Raw genomic sequence first — 18,018 nt, forward strand, 5'->3', positions numbered from 1 at the left:
TTTATAAATGAGTTTGTTGAGTACTTTGAATGCAGCACACGTGCAGCAGGTCTTGTCGTTAGCCATTGGTAGTTAATTAAAAAGGAGTATTGAATTGAACAAACTAAACGGGCAAGAGGGAACAGAACAACAGTATACCTCCATACAGAATCTTCCCCATCCATCGGGGCGCTACTAGAAACTACGATGGGCGCACCAGCTGTAGTTCCATGGCGATGGGTGATTCTCCTAGTAAGGATGGGCGTAAGTTTCGTGTTCTTTGGCGTCCTGAAATCCATGGGGTTGTTTATAAATGAGTTTGTTGAGTACTTTGAATGCAGCACACGTGCAGCAGGTCTTGTCGTTAGCCTCCCATTCACCATTGGTAGTGGAACAGGTAAGCTTTGTATTTCTGTCACCCTGTGGAAATTTAAACAAGAGAACTTACTATAATATGGAAACATAATGTAGCAATTGAAACATAACACCACAACATGCAGTTTTGATGGAAAAAACACACTTTCTTTAAAGTCACCTGGAAGTGGTATTTTTTTCAAAATAAAGCTTTTGTCACTATATATGTGTTGTGATGAGTGAAATGTGAATAAACAGTTAGCTAAGGTTTAAAAAAATTCTTTATGTTATTTACAAGTTTAAGAGTAGACCCCGACCCGAGAGGGCGCTGTTCGTGACGTCAATCGAGGCAGACTTTGCCTGTAATGCGTAGAGTAAACACAATTGCAAAGTACATGTACGGACCAAATCGTGAGTTTGTACGTTTTGGGGTTTTTTTTTCCCGGCAATGCCGACCAGGTGTATTGCTGTTGAACGCAGAAAAACACTTTTTGAAATGTACCAACTCACGACTTGGACGTACATGTACTTTGCACGTGTGTTTACTATACGCATTGCAGGCAAAGTCTGCCTCGATTGACGTCACAAAAGGGGTAGGTGGAGTCAGCCCCCAAACAACTTTATATATTTTTTAAACATATAAATCGTGACAAACAATTACTAAAAAAATTGTTTAATTGTTCGTAAGCATATACTCTAACGTTTGAAAGAAAACAAATTCTATTTCCAGGTGACTTTAATTACGTTTGCTGTTCCGTCACAAAATGCATGAGATAGTGAATATTTGACCTATATTATGCATTAATTTTGCTTTTCCAGGGATCCTCATTGGAGTTCTACTGAAAATATTTGGAGCTAGACCGCTGATGATTATTAGCGGTGCGGTTTTTGCTGTATCTCTGATCATAGCCGCAGTGGTATCGACATCACTAGTCCACATTGCTCTGTGTTTCATCGTAGGCAGTAAGTATTTATGGTATAACATGCTAACATCACAGAAGATTAGTGATCTTGTAATGATTCTATATAGTCCATGTCATGTCCAATTGGTTCGTAATCGATTCAACATTCCCCAAGTTACGATTTCGAATCCCCGAGCATCTGTCGTATGATTATTCCAAAGACATCGTTTCATTTTCTTGCGGAAATTAATTTTACCATTAGTTTTGTCTGCCATTCACGTTCACAAGAGTATGGCACGTTTGTGAAGGGAAGCCAAAACATATTTTATTTTTCATTAATCTGTGTAGGTTTGGGATATGCCATGATGCGAAATGCTTCAGTCGCAGTTGTGTTGAAACACTTCCCGGATAATTTCGCCTCCATGAATGGGTTGAGTTTGATAGGAGGCCCTTTGGGTATGATGGTCGTCCCTCCCGTGGTTCAGCAACTGATCCAGCTGTATGATTGGCGAGGTGCTCTGGCTCTTCTCGGAGCTATGTCGGCAAATGTTTGCGTCCTCGCTGCTCTGGTAAGACCTCTGCGCACCAGAAACTCCTACACACCAATAGCTGATGGTGAGCCGAACTCTACAACTAACCCACCTCCCAACGAGTCACTTTGGCACAAATTGAGACAAACGTTTGGAATAATAAGTGAGAAAATTCACCTCAAAATGTTCGTTGATGCACCTGGATTCGTCACCATCCAGATTGGTAGTTTCCTTGGGGGAGCCGTGTTCGGTGGTTGGCATATCTATCTCATTCCGAATGGTATTGCTCAGGGTTTCAATGAGACAATGTCATCATTCCTGGCTACTTTTGCCGCCTTTGGAAATGTGTTTGGGCGCGTTTTGTCCGGATTTTTAATCGACCACGGACTGGGAAAAGCACACAATCTACTCGCTGGGTCGGCTTTCCTGCTGGCCTTGGTGTGTCTCCTTGATCCTATCGCTGCACCATCATATGAGGCAGTTGCTACCCTCGCCACTCTTGGCGGGTTTTTCTTTGGAATCAGCTTTCCATTAATGTTCGTCTTGTCGGTTAATATTCATGAAGAAAGAAGAGTGTCTGCCATGGCTTGGATGTTGTTCTTCACTGGTTTCGGTATGTCAACAGGAGGTTTCGCAATAGGTAAGTGTAGAATCGTGCTTTATGATAATACAGTCCAGATGACTTTACGGATTGTTCTTTTGAATGTGATACTGCCGCTCCCTATAGACCGTTATTTTGGTTGCAAATACTCTTGACCAGGACCAGCATTTAGAACGGGCAGGCCTAGAGAATCATACCCACATTTTATTTCAGCAAAATTGACTCGTACATAAAAGAACACGTTTCGTACTCGATAACGTTTTCAATGTTCTCAGTTGGTGGGTACTTGACTTAGTGCACTCGGACTCCACTATTTTACACATATACACAGTCATACAGCCGTCGATTTCACAAAGAGTTAGGACTCGTCTTATATCGAGTTAGGACGGGTAACTCGTCCTAACTTAGGGTTAATCTTAAGGTCTGCATGCTACAGTGCAGGGTTGGGACTCGTCCTAAGTCATAATATCAGTCTTAAGTTAGGAAGAGTTTTGTGAAATCGACGGCAGGTGTATTATAACGCATATCGGTTTAAAATGTGATGTAAGAACAGAAATCTGGAAAAGAAAGGAAGTTTTGTAGTTGCTTTTCACGGTTCAATTCAAGAGAGGGCGCTGGAACCAGGCACTATTTTCAAAGACTAATAGTGCCCGCTCGGATACTATTCTCGCCAAACACCGTCGCGCGCGATCATTAAACTATGTTCATATCTTGTGAGCGTGTTCAGACAACCAGTATACAGAACAAGCAAGAGGTGTGTTTAAATATGGAAATATTGACTGGTTTAAGGGGTACAGTTATAATTATAGGCCCAAGGTGATGTCAAAACCACTTCTATGCCCGCAACGAAGCTGAGGGCATAGCCATGATTTTGACATCACCGAGGGCCTATAATTTTTAACTGTGCCCCGATTATTTAAGTAGTCGATATTTCTTTTAATACCGAATAAAGATTATTCTAATCAACAACACTAATTAATTTTGAAACGTCGTCTGAGAACGGAGAAAGGTCGCCCCGTGACACGGAACCTAATAGTCGTACATGTACGCAATGTACTTATCATACAGTACACACGAACGGCATATTATTTGCGACCGTTATTTTCAGGGCGGGCATAGTCGATTGACTATGTCCTGGGCATAGTCAACTATGACCTTTACTTGATAGAAAAAGGGTGCACAGCTTTTTCCACGACTCCATTTTTAACCAATCAGATTATAGAATTCTATGAGGTATATAACAATATTCATCATCCCAACGTTCAATTGACCATAGCCTCTATACTATGACGAATTGAAACGGCCACCAACCGTTCACTAGTATCGAAATCATGGGCTGTAAAGATGACAGTGTAAGGCCGCCAGGGCTAGGGCTGTAGGTAGGATCTGCGTATGTATGAAACCTATTTCCCATATTAAATGCGTAGAAAATGAGCAAGGTAACAATTGTGCTGCCACCTAGCGACCCTAAAATAAAAAAAACTTTCTATTTCTAATCACTTTTATGCCACCGTGTGTTATTCTTTTGTTTGTATATGTTGTATGCAGGTTGGATATATGACGTGACTGGTGATTATGGAGTTGCTTTCTGCACGATGGGAGTAATTTCTGTTGTCATTGGGTTGTTGTCATTGACGTTGAGACCTACTTGCTTCTCATGTAAAACTCAGGATCGGGAGTAGGATTGAATGAACTCAAAGCAAATAATTTTGTTTAAACCTAAAACGATTTTAAGGCTTTTGAAAATTTTGAGTTCCGGTCTTGAGAGTCTCCTTAATGACAAACCCATCTCTAATGCGTTTATACCATCGAATTTTTGTTTGTCACACTGTGGTCTCAACGCATGACGTGCTTGATTGAACACAGCTACATGATTTCACTCATCACTATTTACCCACAAGTAGGTCGGGCAACATTGAGGTTCAGGTTTGGGCAACATTTAGGTCGGGCTACATTTGGATACAAATTTGGTGTTTAAAGTTGTTCGGGCTACATTTAGGGATAAGTTTTGTTCTTGGTTGAGCTAAAACTGGGTTCAAATTTTAACTACATTCAGGTGTGGGTACATTTGGGTACAAGTTTGGTGCTACAGCTAGGTAGGGATACATTTAGGTCGGGCGACATCAAGGATCAAGCTTGGGCTACATTTAGGTTGAGCTACATATTGGTGCAGATATGTGGCTGCAATAAATAAAAAGGTCTGGCTACATCTAGGGCTTGAGCTACCGTAAGGTACCACACACTCTTATATGCCCGTATGGTGCACATGTACGACTCGTTATGAAAACAATTTTGCTTTATATTGTTTTGTTTTTTGTTGTTTGTTTCATCAATATTTATAAGGTAGTGACGTTTTCACGCATAATAAATTAAAGCAGTTAATAAGGCTCGGCAGTGGTGATTGACATATTTTATTGAAGTTAATTTTTTGAATCAGAACTGGCATGAACATCGTCACACACTTAACCTATTTTTATTTTTTAAAGTCACCGTAATATATGGTTTTGTTCGAATGGTTGGTCCTAGTTCGGATGGACTACTGCATACCCTGCAGGGCAGACCAAGGACGTCATCGGGCAATTTGTTTTGTTTGTGTTTTTTTATTTTATTTTTGTTATTAATAATAACAGTATTTATAAAGCGCCAAATTGCAGTGTAACTTCAGTCAACTGCAGTTTAATGTATCTTATTTTTTCTTTTGCATTTATTTCATGGATTTTTACCCTGTTCAAAACTTAACTGACGTGTTTTATTGTTAATTTGTTTTAGTCCATTAAAAAAAATCGAATCGGTTCACAAGGGCTTATTTTATTGATTTCTTCGTTTCCGTTGAATATTTTATATTTTATTTTATGCAAAACTGTTTTGTTTTATTGCACCGTTTTTTATATTTTAACACGATTATTCTTAAAAAGGGAGTATTGAATTAAACAAAGCAAACGGGCCAGAGGAAACAAAACAACAGCATACCTCCAGAAATAATCTCCCTCTTCCAGCAGCGGGGCGCTAGAAACTACGATGGGTGCAGCAGCAGTAGGTCCATGGCGATGGGTGACTCTCCTAGTAAGGACTGGCGTATGTTTCGTGTCCTTTGGCGTCCTGGAGTCCATGGGGGTGTTTATAGATGAGTTTGTTGAGTACTTTGAATGCAGCACACGTGTTGCAGGTCTTGTCGTTAGCCTCCCATTCACCATTGGTAACGTATCAGGTAAGCATATTTCTGCTGCAGTATTTCCCAGATAAGCTCGCTTCCACGAATGGGATGGGTTTGGCAGGAGGCTCTGTGGGTATGATGATCGTCCCTCTCGTGGTTCAGCAACTGCTCCAGCTTTATGGTTGGCGAGGTGCTCTGGCTCTTCTCGGTGCTGTGTCGGCAAATTATTGCGTCCTCGCTGCTCTGATAAGACCTCTGCGTACCAGAAACTCCTACACACCTATAGCTGATGGCGAGCCGAGCTCTTCAACAAACCCACCTCCCAACGAGTCACTCTGGGACAACTGGAGACAAAGGTTTGGAGCAATGTGTGAGAAAATTGACCTAAAAATGTTTTTCGATGAACCGGGATTCGTCACCATCCAGATAATTAGTTTCATAGAGGCTTTCATATTCTTTGGTTGGCATATCTATCTCATCCCGAATGGTATTTCTCTGGGTTTCAATGAGACAAGGGCATCATTCCTGGCTACTTTTGGCGGCTTTGGGAGCATGTTTGGGCGCCTTTTGTTCGGATTCGTAATCGACCATGGACTTGTGCAAGAACAAAATCTCCTCGCTGGGTCGGCTTTCCTTCTGGCCCTCGTGTGTCTTCTTGATCCCATCGCTGCACCATCGTATGAGGCAGTTGCTGCCCTAGCCACTCTTGGAGGGTTGTGCACTGGAGTAATCTATCCTTTAACGATCGTCTTGTCAATTCGTTTTTCTGAAGAGAGAATAGTGTCTGCCCTGTCTTGGATGCTGGTATTTTCCGGTTCTGGTATGTTAGCAGGTTTCTTTTTTGGTGAGTAATATAGGCACATTTTCATTTTAGGTACATAAGCCCACCTCAGCGGTCTCAGATGCGACCAGTGGGGCTAAACTATTGTCAAGTTTGGAACTTCAAACTTTTGGACACTAGGTGGCAGCATACATTCCTGGTGGTGAGTCTGCTGCCACCCAGCGTCTACGAAAGGTTCCCCCCATATATAAGTAAAAGGGAGCTTTCGATTTTGGGACGGTAGACACACAGGGTGGTAGACAATTCTAATCGTATTTTTCTCCCCACGGAAGATGGGGCAACCTAGTATCAATTGGCGTGTTTTTAATACTTTCTCATGTGGTGCATTTCAAACCAAGGATGCACTCGGTTGTGGTGTGAACGAAGACGGAAGGCGGAATGTATTGTGTACAAGAAGAGCGTACTCTAGACACACTTGGTTGGTTGCGCCCATGTGAGAAATAAAGTAAACAACACGCCCATTTATGCTAAGTGGCCTCATCTTTCCTCTGGGGGAGGGGGAATACGCGATAAGGGATTACTGATTATGATCAGTGTAAAGTAGCGAAATAATAGATTGACGCTTAGGCCAAACTGAAGTAGTTTCCGTCTTGGAGAGATTGAGAACGACATTTGGGTGAAACAACGACATCCGGTCTTTACATACGACTGAGTTAACACGTTGGTATGGTTGTTAAGCGTGAGGGGTGTCAGCGTTAGACTTGACTTAGGGCCCGTTCTCGTGCGAGAGGTCCCTTATCATATCCGACGTCAAAATGTGGCTATCGTGATCCCGAGAATGGCAAGGCACAGGAGGTTTGGGGATGCCAGCCGCACAAAAGTTGTCCGATGTTTAGGCGATGGGACTGGGAATAAAAGGACCCTCACGGGACCCTCTACGTCACCATGTGGTTCACAACATACAGGACGGGAGCATTCGATCGTGAACATCCGGACCACCGTGTTAAGCTATCTTCCGTAGTGTGTGCCTACCGTCCCAAATCGAAAGCTCCTTTACATTCAGTGTCATGGTTATTTTTTATTTTGTGCAGGTTGGATATAATATGACGTGACTGGTGATTATGGAGTTAAGGAGTTTTTACTAGAGGCCTTACCCTTTCATAGCCGGGCCCAATTTTATAGAGCTGCTAAGCACCAAAATTTGCTTAGCATGACATATTTTCCTTGATAAAAACAGGATTACCCAACAAATTTTCACGTGATTTTCAGGATGTGCAAACAACAGCTGAATATACCAGTATTAGCAATATGCAACAATGGGAAGTTTGGTTGGTAATCCTGTTTTTATCATGAAGAAATTTCATGCTGAGCAAATTTTTGTGCTTAGCAGCTCTTCAAAATTGGGCCCTGGAGGGGTGTTTTGTTGAAAGGAATAATAATTGAACAATTATATTGTTTGCGTTTTTTTGTATACTTTTCGACTATTTAAAAAAAATGTTTTGTTTGATCGAAAAGGTATCCACCAAGGGATTAAAAATGTGCCTGGCCGGTATTAAACACTCTGTTTAAAACCGGTTGCAGTCTGATTGCTGATAATTACCCTCGCCTCTGGCTCGGGTTATCGCAACCGGTATTAAACAACAGAGTGATAAAAACGGTCAAGCACATTCCCCTTGTGAAAATATTCAAATGTAAAGAGTTAATCACATCAGTAGCACAGGAGTGTTTGAAATGTTCCTGTCATACAACGCAAACTGTTCACGTAATATACGTCCGTCTAACTGCACAACTATTACTTCCCACTTCTCCCGACTTCATCATCGCAATAATCATGAATGTACTTTTGGGGAAATCATTTGTCTTTGGGTTACACAGTGAAGCTCATGCTTTGGGCATCATTTTCAAAACAAAAACCAGTGCACATTCCAATGTTATCTCAACATACAGGTTCATAGTTATACATGTAGCCTACGATATTGATTTGAGAAAATAAACTAAGTGTTTACACCGTGGATTTAACACATAGAAAGTGATAAAGAAACCGGAGTCTTCTCGTTGATTGTTTGGGGCAACCCTGACCCCTCCCTTGGAACGTTTGACCCAGTTTAAGTAACACTACGGGAACTCATGTAAAAGATGCATCTCTTTACTACACATCTTCACATTAATGTCATATACTTGACAAAACGTACGAAATACTCAAAATACTCAAAGTTGTTAAAAACCCTGCCCTTCCTATTGGTTCACTGAGTGCATAATGATAAATATTTTAACAGTAAGATTACTCACAATGCATTTGGCTTCGTCTAAGCTTATCTTAGGTCCGAGATTCTCTGGAGAATTTGCGCTTACAGCTATATGTGGGCCTCCAACATCCATCGGGAAAGATACCCATCATGCTTACTTCGGGTAGACACCATTGACCCACAAGGCTGTTTTATCTCTGTATGTTGGTTCACACCCTATCCGACAGTACGCTTCACAGAACCCACAACGAAAGTCTCAACATTATCAAAGCATTCCTTCGGTTTATCTTATATAGTGCTATACAAATACATGAAGAATCGTCACCCATTAGCCCAAATACATGTGACGTAACAACTGGGTTTTCAACTATTGATCCCGAATGTTTGGCGTTTGTGCAACAAAAGGACAAAACCGGAGTGATTCTCATAACCTCTTTTTTTTTAACGCGAATTGCCTTGGATCGGTCGCGAGTTGGTATTTTGAAAAGTGTTTGCAACCGTTTGTTACAAAAGCATATGGTTAGAAAGATGTTGTAAAAGTAGAATACAATGATCCACACAAAATTTGCTTCGAAATTGCGTGGTTTTCCTTTTACTTTGCGAACTAACACGGTCGGCCATTCATGGGAGTCGTCGGCCATTTATGGGAGTCAAATTTGACTCACATGAATGGCCGACCGTGTTAGTCGACGAGGTAAAAGGAAAACCACGCAATTTTGAGTAATACTTGTGTGAATCATTATCTAATTTTAAAATATCTCTCTAATCCTAAGCATACAAACGGTTTTAAACGCTTTACAAAGACCAACTCAACTGATCCAAGGCAACGTGTTCCTTTAAAGCCATAATACACTTTCGGAACAGAAAAAAAACCACACAGATAACTTACAGGGTTTGCAGAAGGTAATGGTAAAATATTATTCCATGAAATGCTTTACTTTTTGAGAAAACATTAAAACAATATCAATTCTCGACATCGAGAATTACGGATTACAGTAAACACATGCGTGCGGAAACAAGGGTGGGTTTTCCCGTTATTTTCTCCCAACTCCGATGATCGATTGAGCCTAAATTTTCACAGGTTTGTTATTTTATATATAAAAAGTTGTGATACATGAAGTGTGAGCCTTGGCCAACACTGTTTACTGAAAGTGTCCACTGGCTTTAACTTTTCCGCACAACTCATTTACTAAAATAAACAATTCCCGGGTAATATTTGATAAGGACTAAGGATTCACAGGGGGAGGGGGCTCGTAATGGCCTTACATATTGCTTGTTCAGGTTTCTTTTGCTGTCGCCGAGATCACAACCACAACTTCTGGAGAAAAGATATAATTTTTTTTTGAAATTCTGTATAAAAATAAACAGCTTTGAACAAGATTCCTAAAGTTGCCCCAGTTCTCCATTTAGATGTTGTGCCTTTTAATTGGGGACGTAAGGTTGTATTTATACCTCAGATTACATAGTTATCTCGCAACTCCGACGACCAATCGAGCTCAAATGTTCACAGGTTTGTTATTTTATGCATAATGTTGAGATACACCACGTGAGAAGACTGGTCTTTGACAATTACCATTAGTGTCCATCAGTGTCTTTAAATACGGTAAAATAAACAACTACAATTTTTCACAAACCAAAAAATAGGAAACGGTGTTTAAAGCTTTGCATGGTGTGGAGAATAAGAGTACACATATGAATAGTAAACTTGCGGGTACAACCAACCAACAATCTATAAATAAATTGCAAATGAAACATAGAATAAATTAAACTCCACTTTAACGGGATTTCACTGCGATTAAAATTGCATTGTACAGTTTGGCATCATAAAAAAACAGGCCAATGAATAAATGATTAACCAATCCACGCAAGATAATTCGCCGGAAGATGTCCTTGGGCTGTCCCGCAGGGTCTGCAAGAGACCACCCAAAAATAGGACCAACACATTAAACAACACGAGTGATTCACTATAAAATTATAATGATTAAAACTAGAAAAGTGTATCAATGCACCAATTTGTACAAAACCATTGATCATTGTGACTTTGTATACAGTTTAAAACAGTTTTAAGAGTGAACCACACACAAATTGAACTTCAATTTTTTTTTATTCAATCACCATTGCGGAGGGCCTTCTCTTGATAAAGAATAACAAACGTTACTTTGTATTATAGATCAATTATTAATCAAACAATCTTCTAATTTTCTGTCAACAGGATTTATTCGATTATATTTGACTATTTAATTATAGTATACTTATAATGAGCATTGTCTGTCACCGGTAACACTCTTTGTAGAGGAACCCTTGCAAACGTTTCAGAAAGGCGTTCCAAAGTCGCGCCGAACCAAACTCTGAATTAAAGACAGTGGACACTATTGGTAATTGTCAAAGACTAGTCTTCACAGTTGGTGTATCTCAACATATGCATAAAGTAACACACCTGTGAAAATTTGAGCTCAATCGGTCGTCGAAGTTGCGAGATAATAATGAAAGAAAAAACACACTTGTCGTACGTAGTTGTGTGCTTTCTGATGCTTGATTTCGATCGAGGGCTCAAATTCTAAACTTGAGGTCTCGAAATCAAATTCGTGGAAATTTACATCTTTCTTGAAAACTATGTCACTTCAGAGGGAGCTGTTTCTCACAATGTTTTATACTATCAACCTCTCCCCATTACTCGTAATCAAGAAAGGTTTTATGATGATATGTATTTTGAGTAATTACCAATAGTGTCCACTGCCTTTAAGTTATGAAAGTTCGACGTCTGAAACAGTGAGGAGCGACTGGACGCGCTAGAAACCGAAAGGTCGACGACTGTTGCAGTCGTTCAAAACTACGCTAGAGCGCTTTGGTTTCAGACGTCGAACTTGTCATGAGCCGAGCCAATGCAAAGGTTGTGTTAAAGGCAGTGTACACAGAAACAGCTCCCTCTGAAGTGACGTAGTTTTCGAGAAAGAAGTAATTTTCCACGATTTTGATTTCGAGACCTCAGATTTAGAACTTGAGGTCTCGAAATCGACCATCTAAGCGCACACACCTTCGTGTGACAAGGGTGTTTTTCTTTCATTCATATCTCGCAAGTTCGTTGACCGATTGAGCTCAAATTTTCACAGATTTGTTATTTTATGCATATGTTGAGATACACCAACTATGAAGGCTAGTCTTTGACAATTACCAATAGTGTTCACTGCCTTTAAGTTCGCCTGTCGGGAACACATGTTTTTTTTGGTCAACCTAGAGTCGCCCCTAATCTTTTTGGTTCGGCGCGACTCTTAGCGCGCCTGTCTGAAACGGGTGTAACATCTAGGAATTTACAAAAAAAAATTAACAGAAGGAAAAACAGCTGATTAGAGGAGATGGCTTTTGAAATCATTCTAGGAAATGTGGAAAGAAATATCTTTTCTCAGTTTGATGGGGAGCTCGTGATTTCCATAGGGAAGGACCAGAACGAGGAGATGGCTTTTGAATTCATTCTTGGAAGTGTGGAAGGAAATATCTTTTTTCAGTTTGATGGGGAGCTCGTGATTTCCACAGGGAAGCACCAGAACGACAGATTGGTTTCCCAAGGAGTGATGAGAGAGAGAGGGGCACTCGAAGAAGGTTTGTGTCCAAGGAACGGAGGCGTCGGTGCGGTTCATGGCGTTGTAGCAGCTCTTGTAGGTTGGTTAATGCTGTGCCATGGAGAGTGCGAAAAAAAACCAGAGCCAACACCTTGAATACTATCCGTTGATGTACAGGAAGCCAGTGAGGTTCATTGATGACATGGGATATGTGCGAAGATCTTCTGGTAAGTGTAACTAATCTGGCGGCGGAGTTCTGAAGGCGCTGAAGGCGATGGATTTGATAATATGGTAGAGTACATCAGGCTAGAGTTATCAAAGTCCAGTCGAGAAGATATGAGAGAGTGAACCTATCATTCGGTCGTCTTGCGAGTAAGGTACTTGTGGATGTGTGACAGATTAATATACTGAATCAATGACAGTAGCACCCAGATGAAAACGAAAATACATAATGCTATTAAACGCTTCCGTGATAGGTTTTCAATAGGACACTCAATTTTGACCGGAACTGAAATTTCACCTGGCCTTGGGTTCCTTTAATCCAACGCCCGATTCTGAGTTTTACATGGAAAGCAAGTAGGTCTCAACGTCACAGACAACATCCCCATGACAGCAGAAATGACTCCCATCGTGCAGAAAGCAACTCCATAGTCACCAGTCACGTCATATAACCAACCTGCATGCAGCATATACGAAAATATAAAACGCAGTGCATAAATGTGATTAGAAATAAAAATGGGATATTCTTTTTCGGGTGGCGGGGGGGGGGGGGGGGTCGCTAGGTAGCAGCAGACTTATTAGGTAAAACCACTGTAGACTTATTCGTTTTGCGAAAGTAGGGCCATGCAACTCAGACTTAAGACCTGGTGTGACGTTTTGAATCGCAAAGTCCCAATAAATCAGTCGATGCTTGGCCGAAGTCCGACGGGGCATCGCAAACATCAGGCGGATGCCGGGCCAACAGAAGGTTACAGTTTTACACATAGTTTACCACGTATGCAAGGCCATCGTACGGGTGCCTGATGGACACCAAACGGTAAATTGGCCCAGAATTCAACCCCATTTCCGCCATAGCAGCGTGAGGGACACTTTTTATTGTGACTGTGACCGCCCTGTGGCATGATTTTTCGCCGATCTCTACTGGACGCTCAAGTCCTACCCGCTGCCTGGCCTCCGTTTTAATTGTGACTCGGGCATTAATGAAAACTCTCGTCAACAATGTTTGGAAAACAAATTAAAAGTCTAGAGAGCGGCGGTACCACAACTTGGGTTAGGAGGAAAGAAAACAACTGAATTGGGTGCTTATAATATTTTGTTCAAAAGTTTATATGTACTGGAACACTTACCGATAATGAAACCTCCTACTGACGCTCCGAAACCAGTGAATAAAAACATCCAAGATAGGGCAGACACTATTCTCTTTTCAGGAAAATTAACCGACAAGACTATCAATAATGGAAAGATTACTCCAAAGCAAAACCCACCAAGAGTGGCGAGAGCAGCAACTGCCTCATATGATGGTGCAGCGATAGGATCAAGGAGACACACCAAGGCCAGCAGGAAAGATGACACAGCGAGGAGATTATGTGCTTGCAGCAGTCCTTGGTCGATTAAAAATCCGGACAAAACGCGCCCAAGTATGGTTCCAAAGCCGGCAAAAGTAGCAAGGAATGATGACCTTGTCTCATTGAAACCCAGAGCAATAGCATTCGGGATGAGAAAGATATGCCAACCACCAAACAAGATACCATCGAGGAAACTAACGAACAGGAGGGTAACAAATCCCGGTTCATCAACGAACATTTGGAGGCAAAGTTTATCACTTATTATTCCAAACGTTTGTCTCAATTTGTGCCAAAGTGATTCGTTGGGAAGTGGATTAGTTGAAGAGCTCGGCTCACCATCAGCTATCGGTGTGTAGGAGTTTCTGGTACGCAGAGGTCTTACCAGAGCAGCGAAGACGCAATAATTTGCCGTCATAGCACCAAGAAGAGCAAGAGCACCTCGCCAATCATACAGCTGGATCAGTTGCTGAACCACGGGAGGGACGATCATCATACCCACAGGGCCTCCTATCAAACTCACCCCGTTCATGAAAGCGAAATTATCCGGGAAATATTGCAACAGAACTGCGACTGAAACAGTTTGCATAATGGAGGATCCAAAACCTTGGGACACAAATTGAAAAAATAATGAATATTTGACAAACAACATAACATTGACGGTAAAGCATATCTAGTGTGTTTCAATTTGATTTGATTTGTAAATGGCAGGATGATTTTTATTATTGAAAAATTGATGTCCACATTAATTTGAAACACAATGTCTTCGGAATATTTATGGCACAATAATATGGCAGATACTTTTTCCTTGGGGAGGGGGGGGGGGGCGGGAGGAGGGATCAACACACACACACACACAACATATTTAGAATCAATCATTTGTTGTGGTCGTGAAATGGGTTATATCGGATCGTATATAGATCCCTGGAAATGTCTTTAACGAAATGTCCATGATGTTAGCATTTCATATGTCACTTTAAAGTGTTATAGTTTCTTCTCTTTTCCTTTTTTCCATTTTTGTTCCCAAAAGCAAACATAAGAATATCTAAACTAGATTGCATTCGTGCACAAATGCAGAGCTGTTTCGTTTATAACATTTCCAAGTTACTCAACTGAATTTGAAATTCCTTTTGTATTTCAAGCAGTTGTTATGGGACTACTTTCGTATGATGGCGTAGTAATAATATGAATACTAATTAAGTACGGGGTATAGATACTTAGACCAGGGCGCGGCCTATGATCGCCAGTAGCCGTTAGCCTGGTCTGGGAGGTTGGAGTCTCCGTCTTTAATTTACCTAAGTTTCGTAAGTTAAGTTATTAAATAAAGCTATTGTGTTCTCTAATAAGAAGTCTCACAAGCCTGTTTTATTTGAAGTTTGTGTACTAGTATCCCGGTAGGGTGACAAGTCCATAATATATGGTGGAGAATCCGGGTATTCTCCTCACATTAGTATTTTTCGTTTACGAGACACACCCTACCTAGATCAGTCGGACGGCTACTCACAGCGCATTTTAAGGGTAAGCTATTTATTTATGTTACTCTGTTGGTGTAAATCTAGTAACATTATCTATGTATGCATTGTAGACAATACTTTAAATAGTTCGTTTACTGTGTTGAACCCCCTCTAAAACATTGATGTTATTATACATCAGATTGGTGAAGCATGTTTTTTATTTTGATGTAATCATCAACGATACACATAACGAGTGTATGAATGGTTACCTTTGTGACAAGTTATGAAAACAGAACATAGTAACACTGAAACCATAGAGGAAATAGTCACCATGTCCAAATACGACAGGTCCTGCAAAGGTTTAGAGTGTCAAACCTCAAATTAAAACCTCGAAAGTGTACGTTCGGTCAGAATAGGGTACGTTATAATTATTTTTATATGTATTTTGACAATTACCGTCTCTGCTCTGCTGACATTTAAAGCATGATACTGGCAGACATTTTGTAAATACGTTCTATTTTCCTGTGAAATCCTACCAGCTGTTGGATTTGTATGCAAGAGCTCTTCTTATTCGTGTTGTGGGTTTATTTCTAGCAATCAAACAAAATGTCGCCATCTTGGACTTTGGCTGCCATCTTGGATTTCGGCCATCATCTTTGATTCCATGCTTTTAAATGTATGCTTTTGAGTGTATGCAAAGAGCTCTTCAGTGGGTGCGTTCGATTAGCTTCCCTGGGTCGACCCCGATGTGGCGTAAAATAAATTACGTCGCATCGGGGTCGACCCAGGGAAGATACTCGAACCATCTCGAACGCACCAATTATTCTTTATGGATGGGTGCGTTCGTTTAGCTTCCATGGGTCAACCCCGGTGTGTGGAGTTTTTTTTTTCCAGGACGAACGTGGGTAATTATCTGCACACGTTTGTCCTGAAAAAAAAAAAACCGCGCCACACACCAGGGTCGACCCAGGGGAGCTAACCGAACGCACCAATTGTGGGTTTATTTCTAGCAATCAAACAAAATGCCGCCATCTTGGATTTTGGCTGCCATCTTGGATTTCGGCCGCCATCTTTGATACCTGCTTTTGAACCAATGGGTGCGTTCGTGTAGCTTCCCAGGGTCGACCCCGGTGTGTGGCGTGTTTTTTTTCCAGGACAAACGTGTGCAGATTATGACCCACGTTTGTCCTGGGAAAAAAAAACAACCACACACCGAGATCGACTCAGGGAAGCTAAACGAACGCACCCAACATTTTCAACATCTGTTTTCTTCTTGAAGAGGACACTAGTTTCAACAATTTTATGTTATTAACCTTCCCTTCAACCAAGGCTTTATTAGCATTCTCTCATTTCTAGAGGATGTTTTTCCCTTCTACCAGTGCCCAATTTTTGTTTTATTTTCTTTCCTATTTTTACTCTTTGTTTATTAAATCAAATTTGTTTACTATGGCAAAGAAAGTGGTATTTTGAATTGTTAAATCAAGGTCTCCTCTTTAAAAATTGGGGGGGGGGGAGGGTGGGTAGTGTGACAATTGCAATGCGTTCTAGGAAATCACTAGTTAATAAAAACTTTTACACTCAAAAAACGTTTTTTTCGTAGTTAATCAGTTCAAGTAGGTTAATTTTTTTTATGCTGTCGTCCACATCTGAAGTAAAACAATTGCACACAAGGAGAAGGTAATTTCATATCAAAGAAATTTCAAAGTATTATTTCTTCGTTATTGTAATCAAGTTTTACAGATACTGTACATCAAACTTTTAAGATAAAGTGTACAAAAAGAATAAGAAAAAAAAAAAGGAAAAAAAAAAAAAGTGATGCCCACAATCATTGCATCATTGTATGTTAAACCAACACTATGTAGAGACAAATTATTTGAACTAAATAAAAGTTGAGTATGAAAATTCTCACTAATGGCTTTAAAGCGAGGGAAACTCTTTGGTAATTGTCAAAGACTAGCCTTCACAGTTGATGTATCTCAACATATATATGCATAAAATAACAAACATGTAAAAATTTGAGCTCAATCGGTCATCGAAGTTGCGAGATAAATATGAAAAAATGTCCCTTGTCACACGAAGTTGTGTGCGTCTAGATGGTTGATTTCGAGACCTCAAGTTCTAAATCTGAGGTCTTGAAATCAAATTCGTGGGAAATTACTTTTTTATCGAAAACAGTGGCACTTCAGAGGGAACCGTTTCTCACAATGTTTTTTACCATCAACCTCTCCCCATTTTGTCACCAAGAAAGGTTTTATGGCAATAATTATTTTGAGCAATACTATTAGTGTCCACTGTCTTTAACCTACACGGTGGTTAAACCAACACCATGTAGAGACAAATTATTTGAACTAAATAAAAGTTGAATATGAAAATTCTCACTAATGGCTTTAAAGCGAGGGAAACTCTTTGGTAATTGTCAAAGACTAGCCTTCACAGTTGATGTATCTCAACATATATATGCATAAAATAACAAACATGTGAAAATTTGAGCTCAATCGGTCATCGAAGTTGCGAGATAAATATGAAAAAAATGTCCCTTGTCACACGAAGTTGTGTGCGTTTAGATGGTTGATTTCGAGACCTCAAGTTCTAAATCTGAGGTCTCGAAATCAAATCCGTGGGAAATTACTTTTTTATCGAAAACTGTGGCACTTCAGAGGGAACCGTTTCTCACAATGTTTTTTACCATCAACCTCTCCCCATTTTGTCACCAAGAAAGGTTTTATGGCAATAATTATTTTGAGCAATACTATTAGTGTCCACTGTCTTTAACCTACACGGTGGTTAAACCAACACCATGTAGAGACAAATTATTTGAACTAAATAAAAGTTGAATATGAAAATTCTCACTAATGGCTTTAAAGCGAGGGAAACTCTTGGTAATTGTCAAAGACTAGC

At 40.5% G+C, this 18,018-nt stretch overlaps 2 protein-coding genes and 1 pseudogene across 2 annotated transcripts; 2 read left to right on the forward strand and 1 right to left on the reverse strand.

Moving 5' to 3' along the window:
- Positions 1-62: 62 nt before the first annotated feature.
- On the forward strand, positions 63-5,132 carry LOC117293216 (monocarboxylate transporter 9-like). The gene is made up of 4 exons (XM_033775439.1): positions 63-376; positions 1,153-1,296; positions 1,584-2,405; positions 3,915-5,132. The coding sequence occupies exons 1-4, from the start codon at positions 187-189 to the stop codon at positions 4,046-4,048; spliced, it is 1,290 nt and encodes a 429-aa protein (XP_033631330.1). The 5' UTR covers positions 63-186; the 3' UTR covers positions 4,049-5,132.
- A 223-nt stretch (positions 5,133-5,355) lies between these two features.
- On the forward strand, positions 5,356-6,372 carry LOC117293593 (annotated as a pseudogene).
- A 5,324-nt stretch (positions 6,373-11,696) lies between these two features.
- On the reverse strand, positions 11,697-14,455 carry LOC117293877 (monocarboxylate transporter 12-like). Its single transcript, XM_033776350.1, has 2 exons — positions 13,451-14,455; positions 11,697-12,780 (listed from the first exon to the last, which is right to left on the reverse strand). Exons 1-2 carry the CDS (start codon positions 14,316-14,318, stop codon positions 12,641-12,643), a joined length of 1,008 nt encoding a protein of 335 aa, XP_033632241.1. The 5' UTR covers positions 14,319-14,455; the 3' UTR covers positions 11,697-12,640.
- Between the last annotated feature and the right edge of the window lie 3,563 nt (positions 14,456-18,018).

Source organism: Asterias rubens, chromosome 8 (assembly GCF_902459465.1).
Source record: "Asterias rubens chromosome 8, eAstRub1.3, whole genome shotgun sequence".
In the NCBI taxonomy this organism is placed as follows: Eukaryota; Metazoa; Echinodermata; class Asteroidea; order Forcipulatida; family Asteriidae; genus Asterias; species Asterias rubens.

Excerpts from the sequence above, each read along its gene's own strand:
- LOC117293216 (XM_033775439.1), top strand. The coding sequence starts at position 187 with ATGGGCGCACCAGCTGTAGTTCCATGGCGATGGGTGATTCTCCTAGTA. Across the intron at positions 377-1,152 it reads CACCATTGGTAGTGGAACAG|GGATCCTCATTGGAGTTCTA; the intron begins GTAAGCTTTGTA and ends TTGCTTTTCCAG. Across the intron at positions 2,406-3,914 it reads AACAGGAGGTTTCGCAATAG|GTTGGATATATGACGTGACT; the intron begins GTAAGTGTAGAA and ends TGTTGTATGCAG.
- LOC117293877 (XM_033776350.1), bottom strand. The coding sequence starts at position 14,318 with ATGTTGTTTGTCAAATATTCATTATTTTTTCAATTTGTGTCCCAAGGT. Across the intron at positions 12,781-13,450 it reads AGTAGGAGGTTTCATTATCG|GTTGGTTATATGACGTGACT; the intron begins GTAAGTGTTCCA and ends TGCTGCATGCAG.